Source organism: Ornithorhynchus anatinus, chromosome 11 (genome assembly GCF_004115215.2).
Source record: "Ornithorhynchus anatinus isolate Pmale09 chromosome 11, mOrnAna1.pri.v4, whole genome shotgun sequence".
NCBI classification, from domain to species: Eukaryota; Metazoa; Chordata; class Mammalia; order Monotremata; family Ornithorhynchidae; genus Ornithorhynchus; species Ornithorhynchus anatinus.
Genome location: NC_041738.1, coordinates 54966501 through 54985850, shown reverse-complemented (window position 1 = coordinate 54985850; position 19350 = coordinate 54966501). Strand labels below are relative to the sequence as shown.

At 49.5% G+C, this 19350-nt stretch overlaps 1 protein-coding gene across 2 annotated transcripts in view; it reads right to left on the bottom strand.

The window, feature by feature from the left end:
* The window catches only part of SIK3 (SIK family kinase 3), a 170868-nt gene that overhangs the window by 47476 nt on the left and 104042 nt on the right, over positions 1-19350 (bottom strand). The window contains exons 2-3 of one of the 2 annotated variants that reach the window (XM_029074999.2): positions 5438-5554; positions 3091-3154 (exon numbers count right to left, since the gene is read on the bottom strand). In XM_029074999.2, coding sequence (XP_028930832.1) covers positions 3091-3154; positions 5438-5479 — 106 coding nt within the window. In that variant the 5' untranslated portion in view covers positions 5480-5554. Of the gene's footprint in view, positions 1-3090; positions 3155-5437; positions 5555-19350 lie in introns of those variants that run through there. The other variant, XM_029074998.1, reaches the window with a different exon arrangement.

The following is a 19350-nucleotide window of genomic DNA, read 5'->3' as shown; positions in this document are numbered from 1 at the left end:
CTTGTGGATTGAAGTTAACGCCACATCCTGGAAGCGCTTATTCCAGTGTTCTGCATGCAGTAAGAGCTCAATAAATACCAATGGCCGATTGACTTTTTAGTCTTTTTTTTAATGGTACTTGTTAACTGCTTACTATATGTAGCGCTGGGGTAGATATAAGCTTATCAGGTTAGACACAATCCCTCTCCCACATTAGGTTCACAGTCTTAATCCCCATTTTACAGCCGAGATAACTAAGGCACAGAGAAATGGAGTGACTTGTCCAAGGTGGCACAGCACATGAGTGGCAGGGCCGGGATTAGAACCCGACTGGAAGGAAGCCATCGGGGTCAAAGGACAGGAAACCATGAACTGTGACATTGTGGGTGAGACCCCTGATCCTATCCCCCAGCCTCAGGGTCTGCCTCCAATGGGGGCTCCATGACGCTGTCATTTATTTTAACGTCTGCCTTCCCCACTAGACGAGAGGCTCCTTGAGAGCAGGAATGGTGTCCATCAACCCTGCTGTAGTGTACTCTCCCCAGCACGCTGCACACAGCAAACACTCAATAAACACCTTTTAGTGAGGTTGCACCATTTAACAATAATAATGTTGGTATTTGTTAAGCGCTTACTTTGTGCCGAGCACTGTTCTAAGCGCTGGGGTAGACACAGGGGAATCAGGTTGTCCCACGTGGGGCTCACAGTCTTAATCCCCATTTTACAGATGAGGTAACTGAGGCACAGAGAAGTTAAGTGACTTGCCCAAAGTCACACAGCTGACAAGTGGCCGAGCCAGGATTCGAACCCATGACCTCTGACTCCAAAGCCCGGGCTCTTTCCACTGAGCCACGCTGCTTCTCTAACAATAAAAACCTGCGATGTGGGGCTGGAGTAAACAGTTTTGGGGGGCAGAGGGAAAGGGGCAGCTGGATGGAAAAGCATTTTAGACAGCAGTTTCATCTGCCTGGGAAGCCAACAGATCTTTGAGTGAGGGACCCCAATTCTGCGGTAAGCCCCGGACCCTGCAGGCTATACTAAGATGCAGCAGGTCCTAGTGGAAAGAGCGGGCCTGGGAGTCAGCAATCCTGGGTTCTAACCCTGGCTCTGTCTGCTGTGTGACCCCAGACAAGTCACTTCACTTCTCTGGGCCTCAGTTTTCTCAACTGTGAAATGGGGATTCAATGGGGTTTCCTACTTAGTGAGTCGCATGTGGGACAGGAACTGTGTCCAATCTGCTTAGCTCACATCAACCCCAACCCTTAGTATAGTGCTTTGCACAGAGTAAATGCTTAACAAATACCACAACAACAACAGTAGTAATTCTTATTCCATGGAGACTTGGGAGAGGCGAGACATGAATGAGAAACCTGAATTTCCCCAGCAGTTCTGGAGCTCTGCGTGACGTGATGAGCTGTGTCCAACCACTTCCCTACTTCCTGACCGGGCCCCTTGGTGGTGATAAAGGGGGGAGGGGGCCTTGGGTCTGGCTGTGGGCTTCCCGGTGGGCGGCTGCAGGATGTCTGTCCAGAGACCCGGGAAGCTGGCCGCTGTCAACTGAACGCCGGGTGGGCCGGCAGGTTCCTCGCTCTTGACAAGTGCGGCCTGTTAATGAGTCCGCACTCCCAGTGCTGGTTCCAGATAAGGGGGAGAGGGGAGGATTTCATGATGCGGTAATGCTAATGGTAAGAACGGGGAACCCAATTTCCTGGGAGATAAGCCTCTGGGGTCACTCTGCAGGCGGGCTAGTCCTGGACCCGCCGGGCTCAGCATGGTCTAGCGGAAAGGCCGGGCCCAGAAGCCGGGAAACCGGGCTTCTCCTCTTGGCTCTGCTACTGGCCTGTTGTGTGACCTGGGGCAAGTAGCTGAACTTCTCCAAGCCTCAATTTCCTCATCTGTTAAATGGGGATTCTATACCTTTTTTCTCTCCTGCTTAGGCGGTGAGCCCGATGTGGACCCTGATTATTTGTAGCGACGTAGCACTTAGTACAGTGCTTGACACATAGGAAGAGTTTTAAATTACCACAGTTACTGCGGAACTAGAGGAAACACCCACCTGCTACTGACAAAGTCACCTTGAGGAAGCAGTGTGGCTTAGTGGAAAGCCACTTGACTGCTGTGTGACCTAGGGCAAGTGGCTGAACTTCTTTGGGCCTCAATTTCCTCATCTGTAAAATGGGGATTCAGTACCTGTTCTCCCTCTCCCTTACACTGTCAGCCCCGTGTGGGAAAAGGCCTGTGTCTGATCTGATTGATTTGCACCTCCCAGAGTGCTTGACACGTAACAGATACTGCTACTAATATCATGATTATGAGTTTATTGATAATCATAAGAAGAGGGTTTCTGGTAGGGCAACTGGCAGGATAAAGGGGGAAAGCCTTTGGTTGGGGGGATCCCAAGCAATGGACACTGGGTTCCTTCTGTCTTGGTGCCTAGGGGAATGAATCGGCTTGACTAAAGGTCAGCTGCAACTGTCCCTGACCGATCTAGGCCTTCCTGGTTCATAGGGTCTAGGGCAGTTCTAGAGTGATAATATAATGATAATAATAATAATGGTATTTGTTAAATGCTTAATACGTGCCAAGCACTGTACTAAGTGCTAGGGTGGATACAGCAAATCAGGTTGGACATAGTCCCTGACCCACGTGGGACTCACACTCTTAATCCCCATTCTACAAATGAGGTAACTGAGGCACAGAGAAGTGAAGAAACTTGCCCAGGGTCATATAGCGGACAAGTGGCAGAGCCAGGATTAGAACCTAGGTCCTTCTGACTCCCAGGCCTGGGCTCTTTTGACTAGGCCATACTGCTTCTCAACCATGACCTGATCTGGTGACTTGCCAGGACGCAGGTCCACATGGCTTCCCAGACCACATCTCAAAAGCAGACAACTGGTTGAGTGAAGCCAACTCCTTCCCCTGACTCAGGCAACTCCAACGCTACGGAGATCTCTTTACCGCACCGCCCTAGAAATGGTTCCAGGAGGAAGCCCCCCTATTTCTTGATCAGCCGCGCCATTGGGAAATGATAATACCCTGAGGACTTATTCCAAGTTGATTGTGGGAGGCCAAACTCATTAGTCGATTAGGGAAAACGATGAAAGAACTTACCAAATATTTCCCCTCCGCTCGCGTACTCGGTCACCAGATAAATCATCCGCTCTGTCTCCATGACCTGGGTGAGGGGCAGAGAATGGAGAGAGAGGGGCATCAGAGGCGGACTAGCACTGTTCGGTGTGGGAGTGGCCACTGACGCTCCCTCTCTGGACATCTCCATCGCCAACATCCATTACCACTCACAGGAAACTGAAAACTTGGGCCTTTCTCGAATGTCTGTAACTGGGGTGGGCCGCAGGGGCAAGGGAGGAGAAGAAGAAGGAGAAGGAGGAGGAGCGAATCAGAGTTCTTCAAACTGGGAAGTGTTTGTTACACGAGAGAGACAGCTTCTCCGCTCACTCCTCAAATGGGGCTCTCAATTTGAGCCGCTGAGCAACGACAGACCTGGATGCTGAGTGAGGCTGAGGTTGAAAGATTCCATTCAGGAGAACCAGACCAACCTCATAGCCGGCTCAGGACTCACCTATGACTGACACCTCCTGACTGGGAGGGACACAGAGAGGAGTGGACATGGAATGAGGGAGAGAGGGGAGGGAGGGAGGGTAGAAAAGGGAAGGAGGAAGTGCAGATGGGAGAGAGGGAGGGTGGAAGCAAGGAAAGAGGGAAAAAGGGAAGGAGAAAGGGAGGGAGAAGCAGTGTTGCCTAGTAGATAGAGAACGGGCCTGGAAGTCAGAAGGACCTGAATTCTTATCCTGGCTCTGCCATTTGTCTGCTGTGTGACCTTGGGCAAGTCACTTCACTACTCTGTGCCTTAGTGAACTCCTTTGGAAAATGGGGATGAAGACATGGCCTGGATCCAAACTGATTAACTTGTATCTATAACTTGTATTATGGCCTGGCACATGGTAAGCGCTTAACAAATACCACAGAAAAGACAGAGAGGGAGAAAGGGAGAGAGGAAGAGATGTAGGAAAGGAGAAAGTTGGGGAGGGAGGGAGAGGAAATGAGACAGGGGAAGGGATGGAGAAGAGAGGAGGGAGGGAAGGAAGGAGGGAAGGAGAGTATGGGGAAGGAAGGGAGGGAGGGAGAGGGAAGAAGGAAGTTCCCTTTCTCTTGGTGCTCAGAGGGTCCCTGGGCACCTCCGCTGATAGACAGGCATAGAGAGGGAAGGTTTTTGCCATCATCGGTGCCCGATGAACTGGGTAGGGGGTGGGGGACATTAGAAGCAGTGAAAAGCTGTACAGGCTCTGCTTTGTACACTGAAGCAAAACAACAGTTCTCCCTGTCTCCTCCTATCCAGTTTGCCCAGAAATCCCCACCCACTCCACCTCCACCCCACCCAGGCTGCACTGCATTAAGGGATGAAGGAGCAGAAGCCTGGGGGAGGCCCCGGAAAATCAAGCTTCACCAGTGAGGGAGAGGAGGACAGAGAGTTGGTCACTGTCAGTGGGCCTCAGGAGCTCCACTTTCAGGATGAGTTGGGGAGCTCCTGGAAGGAGTCGTGGGTGGAGAGCAGTAGTTTCTATGGGCCTGCTCCTGCCCAACTCACCCTCTCCCTAGATCTGCCCTCCCCTCCTGGGGAACTGGGCCCTGCTTGGCTCTAACCGCCTGTACTTGTAAATCCAGATTTTGGGGTGTTTTTTGGTCGATGGAACAAGTTCCCAGATTGCATCCCTGCCCCCTAATAGTAATAATAAAAACGGTACTAAGCACTTCCTATGTGCCAAGAGCTGGGATAGAGATAAGATATTCAGGTCGGACACAATCCATTCCCCACATGGGGCTCACAGTCTAAGGGGGAGGGGTGACAGGTCTCGAATCCCCATTTTACAGATAAGGAAATTGATGCTTGGTAAAGTGAAGCGACTGGCCCAAAGTCACCCAGCAGATCAGTGAAGGAGCCAGGATTTGAGGCTCAGGCCTGTGCTCTTTCCACTAGGCCTGAATGTCTCTCTGGATGTGCTCCTCAGCCCCAAGTCCCCCCAACTCCCAATTCAATGCAGCTTAGTAGGGAGGCAGCGGCTCTGGTTTGCAGCTTTAAGGCTGTGGGCTTGCTCATCATCATCATCTTCAGTGCTATTTACTGAGCGCTTACTCTGTGCAGAGCAACTGTACTAAGCACTTGGGAGAGTACAATACCACAGAATTGTTAGACATGTTCCTTGCCCACAGAGAACTTATAGTCTAGATGGGGAGGCCGACATTAATATATATAAATGATTTATAATACATGAATTATAGATATGTACAAAATTTATAGATATTTACATAAATGCATAGCTATGGGATAGATCATCACTGCTGCCTCTGAGGACGTCCTCGTTCTGAGAGCAGGAGCTCAGACCCTCCTCTCCCAGGCAGTCACGGTCCCCCTTCCCGCCCCTGCCCCTCTCATTCCTACCTGGTGGAGCCGAATGATGTGTGGGTGGCAGAGCATCTTCATGATCTGAACTTCTCGAAAAATCTTCTTCAGGTTTTCCTCGTCCAGCTGGGTCTTGTCTATAATCTTTATAGCAACCTGGAAGAGACACAGATGGGTACATCATTCTGGTGCATTTTAAAACGGCGTTCGGGAAGGAAATCAGATCAATCAGTCGGTCGGTCAGTCAGTCAACCAATCGTATTTATTGAGTGCTTACTGTGTGTACAGCATTGTACTAAGCTCTTGGGAGAGTACAATACAACAGGGTCGGCAGACACGTTCCCTACCCACAAAAAGCTTACAGTCTAAAGGGTCTTCAGTTTGTGGTCTAATTCCCCACTACTTTAGCACTAACTCATCCACACAGATCCTTTTCTTCTTACTGTCATATTATTTTTGCCGGTGTTGCTTCTATTAGACAGTTAACTCCTTGAGGTCAGGGATCTCACATCTACTGACTCTATCAGTGTTTGGTACAGTGCCCTACACATAGAAGATGCTCAATCGATACTGAATTGTGGAGGGGTAGCTCCCCACCTGGGACTCTAATAATAATAATGACAATAACAACAGTAATAATAATTATTATGGTATTAGTTAAGGGTTTACTAAGTGCCAAAAACCATACTAAGTGCAGGGATAAGGTAATCAGATTGGACACAGTCCCTGTCCTACATGGGGCCCACAGTTCAAGGAGGAGGAAAAATAGGTAACGAATCCCCGTTTTACAGCTGAGAAAACTGAGCACAGAGAAGTGAAGTGATTTGCCCAGGTCACACAGCCACTTGCCTGCTGACTACCCCATCCAGCCTATGAGGGTTAGTCAGTTACCCATCTGGAGGCAGGGGGGTTGGACCAGATGCACATATCTATAATTTATTTATTTGTATTGATGTCTATCTCTCCCCACCTAGACTGTAAGGTCATTGTGGGTAGGGAATGTGCCTGTTTATTGTCGTAATGTACTTTCCCAAGCTCTTACTACAGTGCTCTGCACAGAGTAAGTGCTCGATAAATATGACTGACTGAATGAATGCATGAACTCCACTGTTCCCTCCGGTTCTAAGAATCTGGCCCCAAGAAAAGATGAGAAGTGAAAAGTGACTGTCTAAACCACCTACTTTCTTGGGGCAGATTGTGAACGCAGAAGAAGTTTCAGGATGAACCACACTGTGCTAGCCAGTTGAGCGGACCCTCTTCTCCCACCTGAACGAAACAGGAACCGAAAAGGGGGCTTAGACAGTAGCCGGGCCCAGTTCGCCTGGAAGGCAATCACATCAGGCACAGGCTGGGCCAGACCGAAAAAGAGGCCTTCCAGGGTGTTGGTGGTGGTTTCACACCCACTTCTACACCCTGAGGGTGTCGGGCCCCACCTTCAGAGACTGACGAGGGTCACCCTGCGTGCACGGAGGCCTGCACATAAACCTGCACTGCCCCTGAGCCCTGAGGAGGAAGCAGAGGGTCTCCCAGGTCCCCCACGGGGGCCGCTGTGTGGGTCAGAGGGGGAAGCCAGGCTCAGGTCTGCAGCTGAAAGAACAGGGTTGTTCTTTTACATACATATATTATTTATTAATTTATATTAAAGCCTGTCTCCCCCTCCAGACAGTAAGCTCATTGTGGGCATGGAATGTGTCTATTATATTGTTATATAGTACTCTCCCAAGTGCTTAATACAGTGCTCTGCACATGGTAAGCACACAGTAAATATGATTGCCTGACTGAGTGGCTCTGGGCATCGGCCTCATCAAGGCAGCAGCTGCTCTGCATCATCTAGTCAGCCCTCCCCAGCTGACATTTCTTAGGCATGTTTGGCCCTAGACTTAAAGCTCCTCCTGGACAGGCCTCTTTCTCAAATTATATTTTAGTAGGATTGTAAAGCGCTTACTGTGTGTCAAGCACTCTTGAGAGTGCTTGAGAAGCACCATGGCAAGGTGGATAGAGCCCTGGCCTGGGAGTCAGATGGTCGTGGGTTCTAATCCCGGCTCTGCAACCTGTCTGTTGTGTGAACTTGGGAGAGTCATATCACTTCTTTGTGCCTCAGTTACCTCAACTGTAAAGTGGGGATTGCGACTGTGAGCCCGATGTGGGTCAGGGGCTGTGTTCAACCCGATTTGCTTGTATCCACTCCAGTGCTTAGTAAAGTGCCTGCATACAGTAAATGCTTAACAAATACCACAGTTATATCTATTAAGTGCTGGGGTAGATGCAAATTGATCAGGTCTCATACAATCCCTGTCCTAACCGGGGTACACAGTCTAAGTAGGAGAGAGAACAGGGATTTAATCCTCACGAGGGTCTGAGAAGCTAAGTGGCAAGCCCAAGGTCACACAGCAGACAACTGGCAGAACCAGGTTAGAACCCTCTACCCCAACTCTAGGCCCGGGCTCTTCTAAGCCACGTTGCTTTTCATGGTGAATGCTGAGTAGCCACTGAGCCAAGCACTGTACTGAGACAACCTAAACCTAAGTTTACAAACAAATAGTGGGAGCCCGAAGGAAGGACCAGGACTTAGCAGGAACGCTTACACATATCAATCAATCAATGGTATTTATTGAGTGCTTACTGTGGGCAGAGCACTGTACTAAGCACAACATAACAGAGCTGGTAGATGCACTCCCTGCTCCCAAGGAGCTTACAGTCTAGAGGGAGAGACAGACATAAATATAAATGGATAAATTATGGCTATGTACATTAGTGCTGTGGGGCTGACAGAGGAGTGAATAAAGGGAGCAAATCCAATTGCAGATATCAGGATGACATGGCTAAATAACCAACTGACTATACCAGAATACAAAAAGGAATATGCCAGGATACAAAAAGGGGTGAGGATGGCTTCTGAAGGAGGGTGGGATTTTCAAAGAGCTCTGAATAGGAGGAGAGCTGAAGTCTTGTATATTTGGTGGAGGTTGGGAGAAGGGAGTTACAGGAAGAGGGAAGAGAGCGAATAAGGAGCCAGAGGTGCAAGAGAAACGAATGGATTTGTTTGTTTTTCATGGTATTTGTTAAGCGCTTACTATGTGCCAGGCACTGTACTCTAAGCCCTGGGGCAGATACAAGGTTAGATACAGTCCATGTCCCACATGGAGCTCACATTCTTAATCCTCATTTTACAGGTGAGGTATAGAGAAGTGAAGAGATTTGCCCAAGGTCGCACAGCAGACGATCGGCAGAGCCGGGATTAGAACCCAGGTCCTGCTGACTCCCAGGCCGGTGCTCTAACCTCTAGGCACGCTGCTTCTCCTTTAGTTCAAAGGTTATCTTAGGAGGAGTGAAGAGTGCGAGCTGGGGAGTCGAGGATGAAGAGACCCAAAAAAAGTTGACATGGAGTCGGGAAGCCAATGGGAAGGGGTTTCTGGATATGAGGAGAAAGATGGGCAGCCAGTGGAGGTTCCTGGGGAGTTGGGAGATGTGCGCCCGCCACTGCTTCAAGAAGATGGACCTATCCATCAGCCCTAGTTTGGACCGAAGCAAGGAGAGAGGCTGGAGGCCACCCGAGACCAGTGAAGAACGTGCCTGCTAATTCTCTTGTATTGCACCCTCCCAAGTGCTTAGAGCTGTCCTCTGCACATAGTAAGTGCTTAATAAATACCACTGATTGATTAAGTGGCGATGGCAGGAAATTACGCACATCTGGACCCTGGGGGTCTCCGTTGATGACGTGGATCAGTATCATACGTTCAATAGTATTTACTGAGTGCTTACTATGTGCAGAGTACTGTACTAAGTGCTTGGAATGTACAATTCAGCAACAGATAGAGACAATCCCTGCCCAGTGACAGGGTCCAACCTGATTAGTTGATTCCAATCCCGCCTCAATCACTTGTCTGCTGTGTGACCTTTGGCAAGTCACTTCACTTCTCTGTGCCTCAGTTCCCCCATCTATAAAATGGGGATTAAGACTGTGAGCCCCACGTGGGATCACCTGATTACCTTCTATCTACCACAGCTCTTAAAACAGTGCTTGGCACATAGCTTAACAAATACCATTATTATTATTATTAGCTTTTATCTATCCCAATGCTTAGTACAGTGTCTGGCCCATAATAAGCATGCAACAAATACAATTATCATTATTATTAATAATAATGAACACCTCCCTTGGAATTCCCATCTGTGTTTAGAATGGCTCAGGGATGAATGCTGAACCTCCAAATGTGCCGGGCTGGGAGGCGGGAGACCTAGTTCAGACCTAGTCCTGCTGGGCGACCTTGGGTAAATCCCTTAGTGTCTCTGAGTCCTAATTTCAGCATCTGTAGAATGGAGGAAGAAGACCTGCTTTCCCCACCTCTTAGATTGTGAGACTGTGTTTGAACTGATTATCTGTACCTACCTTAGTGCTGAGCACTGTACTTTGGAATATATGAAGCACTTAATAAATATTATTATTGTAAGAGGAAAGGGCTGGGAATGGGTTAGAAGGCAGAAGGTAGCAAGGGTCAAGGTCAAGGGGAAAACTTTCCCTGGCATTCCAACTGGTTTCTACTGTACTCTCCCAAGCGCTTAGTACAGTGCTCTGCATTCAGTAAACGCTCAAAAAAATGCCACTGATTGACTGATTGATTTTTCCCTCACTCTGCTGCTTTTTCACATTTCCCTTCCCCTGCCACCTGTCTGGGCACCCACAAGTCTGGCAGCCATCTGGCTTCTCCCCTGTTGCCCTGCAAGGGACATTTGGAGGGTGTCAGAGAGGGGTAATGCTCTCCTCTGTGTCCCTGTAGATCACTGCAGGACGCAGGGGCCAGATACTACTACTACTATTAATAACAATGGCATTTGTTAAGCACTTACAATGTGCCAAGCACTGTACTAAAAGCTGGATACAGGCAAATTGGGTTGGACAGACTCCATCCCACCTGGGGCTCACTGTCTCAATCCCCATTTTACAGATTGAGGTAACTGAGGCAAGGAGCAGTGAAGTGACTTGCCCAAGGTCAAATAACAGACATGTGGCAGAGCCGGAATTAGAACCTATGACCTTCTTTCTGACTCCCAGGCCCGTGCTCTATCCACTAGGCTATGCTGCTTCCCTAATAACACTCTGAGAAATAATAATAATTCCCTAATGATAATTCCCCAATTATACTCTGGGAAACCTAGCCGGAGGGCAGGTTTCCTCTCACCTTTATTATTATTATTAATGTAATAATATTATCTATAATATAACAAATTATTTATAATTTAAGCAGCATGGCCAGCATGGAAGCATGGCAGCATGGATAGAGCACAGGCCTGGAAGTCAGAAGGACCGGGGTTTTAATCCCAGCTCTGCCACTCTTCTTCTGCATGACCTTGTGCAAGTCACTTTGGTGCCGTGCCAGCTGAGAGTGAAGCACCGTATCCAGAGGTCGGGAGAGTATCCACAAACAGCGGGACATCCACACCCTGCCATCTGGACCCCTCCAGTGGATACCCAGGTCAAGAAAGGAGCATGGCATCTTCTCCTGCTGGACTGCCACCATTCAGGACTCTCCAACAGATACTCAGGGCGCGGAGAGAGTGTGGCATCTTCCCCTGGAGGCCTGCCTGTCATCCAGCAGATACCCAAGGAAGGAAGGGAGCACGGCAGCTTCCCGGGTGGATTGCCTGCTGCCTGCTGGCTTTTTCTCTTTTCCTTCCCAACCTCTAAAGCCTCTTGTTCCCCTCAGGCAGCATTTGGCACCTGTTACCTCCACGTTGTAACACTGTCAAGATTTCCCAGGCCGCCCTGCCATCCTGCCACCCCACGGAGGGAAGCCACAGTAGACTACCATGGAAGGCCCTGGATGCCCATGCAGGAACCGGAGGGGGAGCGCAGGAGGGTGTCCGGGAAAACCCACCCCCCAGGGAGGGAAACCAGGCAGACAGGCATGGGACCCACCCCGGGGGCCCAACCTGACCCTGCCCAGCTGCCCCTAACAGTCCAAATCCAGCCCGGCCCGGCTCCCAAGAGGACGAGACCTGCCCAAACGAAACTGGCTAGTGACAACACTGGGGGCCCAATATCTCATTCATTCATTCAATTGTATTTATTAAGTGCTTACTGTGTGCAGAGCACTGTACTAAGCTCTTGGGAAAGTACAATACAACAATAAACAGTGACATTTCCTGCCCACAGTGACCTCGTGGTCTCGAGTCTCACAGTGTTTTGCTCCCCAAAGGATCAGTCAGTCAATCATATTTACTGAGTGCTTACTGTGTGCAGAGTGCTTGGGAGAGGCACAATATTACAATATAACAGACAAATTCCTTACCCACAACGAGCTTACAGTCTAGAGGGGTCATGGGGGTCAAACCCAATCGGATTTAGACTGTAAGCTTATTGTCGGCAGGAAATGTGTCTACCAACTCTGTTGTATTCTACACTCCCAAACGCTTAGTAAAGTGCTCTGCACACAGTACGTGCTCAATAAATACCGTTGATTGGTTGACTGAGGGTGAGGGAGGACAGGAATGACCGGCCAGGGACAGAGAATGGCCCGTCATTGCGAAGCAGCATGGCCTAGTGGAAAGGTCATGGGCCTCGGTGTCAAAGGACCTGGGTTCTAATCCTGGATCTGCCAAGTGCCTGCTGTGTGACTTTGGGCAAGTCACTTTAACTTTTCAATGTCCCAGTTGTCTCATCCGTAAAATGGGGGTCCAATGACTGCTCTTCCTCCTATTTGGACTGTGAGCACCATGCGGGGTAGGGACTGCACCTAGTAATAATGATGGTACTTATTAAGCACTTACTATGTGCTAGCCACTATACTAAGCATTGGGGTGGATACAAGCAAATTGAATTGGGCATAGTCCCTGTCACTCATGGGGCTCATAGTCTCAATCCCTTTTCCTCTGCTCCCCTTCCCCTCTACATCACCTGGAATCACTCCCTTTGTTCTACCCATCTCCCTGTCCCACAGCATTTGTGTATATATGTACCTTCTATTTCCTTCTATTAATTATGTGTATATATCTATAATTCTTTTTATTTATAATGACATTACTGATGCCTGTTCACTTGTTTTGATTTCTGTCTCTCCCCTTCTAGACTGACAGCCTGCTGTGGGCAGGGATTGCCTCTATTTGTTGCTGAATTGTAATTCCCAAGCGGTACAGTGCACTGCACACAGTAAGCGCTCAATAAATACGACTGAATGAATGAATTTTACAGATGAGGTAACTGAGGCATGAAGAAGTAAAGTGACTTGCCCAAGGTCACACAGCAGACAAGTGGTGTGGCCGGGATAAGAAACCACGACCTTCTGATTCCCAGGCCCGGGCTCCCTCCATTACACCAGGCTGACTGACTTGTATCTACCCGAGTGCTTACAACAGTGCTTGACACATAGTAAGCACTTAAAAGACACCGTAAAAGAAAAAAAAAAAGAGTGTGTGCTCCTGGGAAGCTGGGAAGTCAGTTGGCCTAGAACTTCCCTGCTCCCTGCTGATCCCAGGCCCTGAAGAGCAATGGCCACGAGGCCAAGTCATGCTGCAAGGCAGAATTAAAAGTTTCCATAGCAAAAGGTAAACAGATCCATCAACAGAACACCAGCTCACAAAGAGTGTTCCCTGCCCCAGGGTGCTTAACCACCTCCTTCAGTGAGACACTCTGACATGTGAAAACCACAGGGAAGTGTGGCTGTCAAGTGAACTGTCCAATAAAATAGCAGGAGGCCCACTTGTCCCATCCCCCCCTCCTAAATTTTTTACCCTGAAGGCAGAGGCAGCAAGTCTAGGAATAATAACAATGATGATGATGATAATAACAATCATAACGACAGTGATAATAATGAAAGCAGTGTTTTTAAGCATTTACTCTGTGTGTTGCACGGGGCTAAGCCCTGGGATAGATACAATACAATCAGATCAAGCAGAGTCCCTGTCTTCCACGGGACTCCTAGTCTAAAGCGGAAGGTGAGCAGGTATTGAATCTCCAGTTATCGGTGGGATTTATCTCACGTTTACCGTGTGCAGAGCACCGTATCAACCGCTTGGGAGAGTACAATACAACAGAAGGCAGACATGTTCCCTATCCACAAGGAGCTTACAGTTTAGAGAGAATTTTACTTGTTTTACAGATGAGGAAACTGAGGCCCAGGGAAGTGAAGGGACTTGCCCAAATTCACAGAGCACGTGAATGGCGGAGGTGGCCTGAGAACTCAGGACTCCTCACTTCCAATTAATCAATCCTATTTACTGAGCGTATACTGTAATAATAACCGTGATATTTGTTAAGCACTTACTCTGTGCCAATCACTGTACTACGCACTGCGGTGGATACAAGCAAATGGGGTTGGACACAGTACCTGTCCCACATGGGGCTCACAGTCTCAACGTGTGTGAGGTCACTGAACTGTGTGCAGAGCACTGAACTAAACAGTTGGGAGAGTACAATATAACAGACTTGGTAGATACGTTGCCTGTCCACATGAGGCTTACAGTGTAGAGGGAGAGACAGACATTAATATAAATGAGTAAATTATGGGTATGGACATAAGTGCTGTGGGGACTCCTGGACCTGTTCCTCTGGGCCACCCCGCTTCTCTGTTGAGAAAGAATTCAACGCTCTTGCTGAAATGAGGCTCCCCACGAGAGTCTCTCTCTCCCTTCTTCTCTCTCCCTTTGCCTCCCTCCCTCCTTTCTCTCTCTTCTCCTTTTCCCTCTCTCCCTTTCCTCTCTTCCTTTCTCTCTCTCTCCCTCAGAACGGAGTCCCTTTCCACATAACCGACTCTCCTGACCCCGTGGGGCCTGACAGGACTCCCGAGTCCTTGGACGGATTTCCCTGCCAGCCCCATGAAGGACCCTGCTTGAAATGATTGCTCACGCCGGGAAAGCCGGGCCATTTCTCTCTGGCCACCACTCCCTCTGCTCGCACTGCCCCGGCCTGCCTGGGCGTTGAGAGGGGAAGGGGTGGTGCTCTACGAGAGCGGAAGTCGAAAATAGGGTGGTGTGGGCATGTGTGTGTATGTATGTGTGTTTGTGTGTGTTGGGGTGGGGGGGTCCTCAGATTGAGCAATGGGGCCGCAGCACGTCCCGGCAGACAGACTTCTGGTGGTGCTGCCCAGGTAAGAACATGAGGATGGGCGCAGCCAGAAAGGAAGGCTCAGTCATTCGCTTTGGACCAAGAATCCACCCCCCATCTTTCCCTGTGTCTCTCCAGAACAGATCACCAATCTTATTTCTATTAGGTGCAGTGACGGCCATTGCACGTTCACATTATTGATCCTAATTATGTCCTCAAGATAGGCCTGTGAGGTAAGGAGAAGGGATGGGTGATTTTTTTTTTAAAGGGTATTTTTTAAGGGCTTACTATGTGCTAAGCACTGTACTAAGTGCTGGGGTACATATAAGCTAATCGGGTCGGACACAGTCCATTGTCCCTCATGGGGTTCGCAGTCTTCATCCACATATACAGATGAGGTAACTGACGCACAGAAGTGAAGTGACTTACCCAAGGTCACACAGCAGACAAGTGACGGAGCTGGGATAAGAACCTAGGTCCTTCTGACTCCTCAGCTGGTGCTCTATCCACTAAGCCACACTACTTCCCATTTATCCCCAGTTGACAGATGGAGAAACAGAGGAATAGAAAGGGTGACTTGCACCAGGTCACACAGCTGGCAAGTGACCTGCTTATGACCTTGAGAAACAGCGTGGTCTAGTGGAAAGAGCACAGGCCTGGGAGTCAGAAGGAGCTAGGTTCTAATCCTGGCTCCGCCATTTGCTTGCCATGTGACATTGGGCAGGTCACGTCACGTCTCTGGGCCTCAGTTACCCCTTCTGTCAAATGGGGATTAAAACTGTGAGCCCCATGTGGGACAGGGAATGTGTCCAACTGACTATCCTGTATCTATGGTAGTGCATAGTACAGTGTCTGGCATATAGCAAGTGCTTAACAAATACCATTTAAAAAAAAACCCCAAAAGTGATAGAGTTGGGCCTAGAAGCTGGGTCCCCAAACTTGCAGTTGCGTGTTTTTTCCACTAGGCTACACTGCCCGCCCCGGTGTGGGAGGTGGTTTCCAGTAAACCAATAGCAAAGTGAAACGCTGCTCCTAAGACTCAGCTAAACTCTCAGCTCCTAGAGGGTAGGACCGTGCTGTCATCATTATTTTTTCTTAATGGAATTTGCTCAGCGCTTACTATGTGCCAGGCACTGTACTAAGTGCCAGGGCACATACAAGATGGTCAGGTTGGACACAATTCCTGTCCCACATGGGGCTCACCATCTTCATCCCCATTTTGCCTGACTACTTGTGTTCTGCTGCCTGTCTCTCCCTTTTAGACTGTGAACCCGTTGTTGGGCAGGGACTGTCTCTCTCTCTCTTGCCAAATTGTACATTCCGAGCGCTTAGTACAGTGCTCGACACACAGTAAGCACTCAATAAATATGAGTGAATGAATGAATTTTACAGATAAGGGAACTGAGGCCCAGAGAATTTAAGTAACTTGCCCAAAGTCACGGAACAGAACCCAGGTCCTTCTGACTCCCCAGGCCCATGCTCTATCCACTAGACCACACTGCTTCTCATTATCATCACCACCATCATCATCAATGGCATTTATTGAGTGCTTACTGTGTGCAGCGCACTGTACTAAGCACTTGGGACAGAACAATGGTAGACATGTTCCCTGCCCCTAACAAGCATACAGACAAGAGGGGTAGAACAGTATAAAACCTCATTCTGTGCCCATTTCTCCACTCCTAAAATACTCCAAAGTCTACCCATGCCACTGCACATCAAGCCGAAGTACCTCCCCGGCGGCTTTCAGGAACTCAATCACCTCTCACCCTCCCTCTTGACAGCTCTCTTCTCCCCAGGAAAATAACTGTGGCATGAGTTAAGTGCTTACTAAGAGCTAAGCACTGGGATGCATTGTCATCAGATGGGACAGACACAGTCCCTGAAATGGGGCTTACAATCTGGGGCAGGGAGGCAAAAGAACACAGATTAGAACCCAGGTCTCCCGTCGCCCAGTCCCACGCTCTTTCCACTTGGCGTGGGGGTTCCGTTGAACCTCCACCTCTGCATCATCAGAGAACTGGGGAATTACGTGTTGGGAGATCACTTGAAATCTGCCCTTGAAAGATCCAGTGGAATGGCAAAAACAGGCAAGGGCAGAAAAGATCCTTCTAGAGGAAGAAACCAGGGATTAGCCACAAAACGGGGAGAGGGACAGCTACTTCTGGACACGGATATGGTTTAGAAATCGTTGTTCTGAGGCTCCGCATTTGCTTACTGGTCTTTCCAAAGGTGATTATAAATTCATTTTAGGATTTCGACATGCACTGGAGGAAATCCCCAGGGGTCAGTTTGGAGCAGGCAGGCTTTCCAGGAGGTGTGGGGGTTGCGGGGGGAGGGGGGCACCTGATCTCCTGTATGAGGCTTCCGAGGCGGGCCTGGGTGAGCAGTTGGTGATTCAGGGTGCCAGAACTTTGGGGCGTGTCTTTGGGAGGGAAGTCAATCAATCAATAGCATTTACTGAGGACTTACTATGTGCAGAGCACTGTACTAAGCTCTCGGGAGAGTATAACAGAATCGGCAGACATGTTCCTTGCCTATAACGACCTTACAGTCTAGAGGAAAGTTTCAGGTGGCAGATCAAACCGACTTTCAGGGGTCAGCGTCTTCCATCTGGTTGCCCTTTCCCCTTTCAGCCAAGCCTCTGCGGACTTGCTTCCGAGACAACCGGCTCTGCAGTGGAATGGCCCCGTTTCTCTTTGGGCCAGACTTTCGCTGCCGGTGGTGACAGTGTTACTGGAACATCTATGGGACGTCAAAGTTCTCCGGGCTGTTTGGAGCCCTGAAGCTGCTGAGAGGCTTTAAGCACCCATATTAAAGGGTGGCTTGATCCCAAGCCAAAGAAACTGGAGTCCCCGGAGTAGCTTCCACAGACTGGGGGGTAAGAGGGAGGGAGGAAAGATATCTGGCAGGGACTTTTGGGGCCCCAAGTCCCCATGGTGGGGACCCGTCCCAAGTGCCTGACCAGGGCTCCAGAAGGCAGACTGCCGGCTAGTTGAGGGAGTCTGTGGCCGCAGGCGGACATGGCTGTTTGGAAGGCAGCCGGGGCAGAGAGCATGCGAAAGGAATGTTGGGGGCAGAGGGGAGAAGAGGGACAGGCCAGCACCAGGGATACAGGGGAACAGAGGGGACAGGTCGGCAAGAGGAGGGCAAACCCACCAAGGGGCTTAGGTCCGAGGGAGGCTGGTTGATGGGGAGGGAGCAAATCACCCCTGCGACAGAGAAAGAGAAGATCTGAGGGGAGCTGAGGGGAGACGGAAGGAAGGACTGGCCCTGGGAGTGAGTAAGGAGAGATGAAGGCAGGCAAGGGGGTCAGGGAGCAAATGGTGCATGTGTAGAAGACCCATCATATGGCTGACTGCCTCAAAGGTCCCCCCACGACTGCACCTGAGGCAGCGAGGCATAATGGAAAGAGCAGGGACCTGGGATCAGGACACCTGGGCTCTAATCCTGGCTCTACGCCTTGCCTGCTGTGTGACTTTGAGGAAATCAGTGACTTCTCTGGGCCTCGGTTTCCTCCTCTGTAAAATGGGGACTCAATACCTGTCCCTTTACATTGGGACAGGGCCTGTGTCCGATCTGAACAATCAGATTTATGGAGCTCTTACTGTGTACACAGAACTATACTAAGCACCTGGGAGAGTACCTTATTGTATTGCCATCAGTGCTTAGCACAATGCTTGTCACATAGTAGGCATTAACAAATACCAACATTATTAGCTTTATTACTAGTATTTGAGATGGCAGACAACTCCGTCCCCGCCTCTATCCTGGGCTCCTTGTGGTCCCACCGTCTCAGGCCTGCAGTACTAACCTGTCAGTCAACTGTATTTATTGAGTGCTTACTGTGGGCAGAGCACTGTAATAAGCGCTTGGGAGAGTACACTATAACTGGCACATTCCCGGCTCACAATGAGCTTACAGTCTAGAGACGAGCTTACGGTCTACAGTCTGTGAATGGCTCTCCCAAGGAAAAGCCACGTACCACCACCTTGGGCAGGGAATGGCCCTCCGGTGTCTCTGTCAGAATGGAAATTCTTGGTCTTGTGGCCTTTTCCTTCCATTTCTCTGCTGTTCCGGTGGGTTACCCTGAATTCTGTAATCACCACACTTTGAAACTCCACGTCAGATTTTATTCCTAGAATGAGTGTTTATGCATTTCATGAGTGGAATCGTAAAACATTCAAGTCGGTGGTTAACTTGCTGCCCAGGAAAGTTTAAGGCCAAATCCTCTTTCCCCTCAGATTTCTTCCCATTTCATTTCTTTTCTTTTCTTAATGGTATATGTTAAGCGCTTACTATGTGCCAGACACTGTTCTAAGCACTGGGGTAGGTAGAAGATAATCCCTGTCCCACATGGGGCTCGCAGTCTTAATCCTCATTTTCCAGATGAGGTAACTGAGGCACAGAGAAGTGAAGTGACTTGCCCAAGTTACACAGCAGACAAGTGGAGGAGCCGGGATTGGAACCCAGGCCCTTTTGACTTCCAGGCCCATGCTCTATCCACTAGACCACACTCTCCCATGTCACTTCTCATCTCTCCATACTGTGAGGTCTAAGGATCTAATCCTGAGAAGTCAAAACTATTCAATTTTTTTATGGTATTTGTTAAGCGCTTACTCTGGGCCAGGCATTGCACTAACCACTGGGATAGACACAAGCTTAACAGGTTGTACGTAGTCCCCGTCCCACAAGGAGCTCGCATTCTTAATCCCCATTTTATAGATGAGGTAACTGAGGCCTAGAGAAGTGAAGTGATTTGCCCACAAGGTCACACAGCAGCAGACAAGTGGTGGAGCCGGCATTAGGACCCAGGTCCCTTTGACTCCCAAGCCCGTGCTCTTTCGGCTAGGCCACGCCGCTTCTCACGATGATTCACTTCTGGCAGTCCACGGCCAACCTGCCGCTCTGT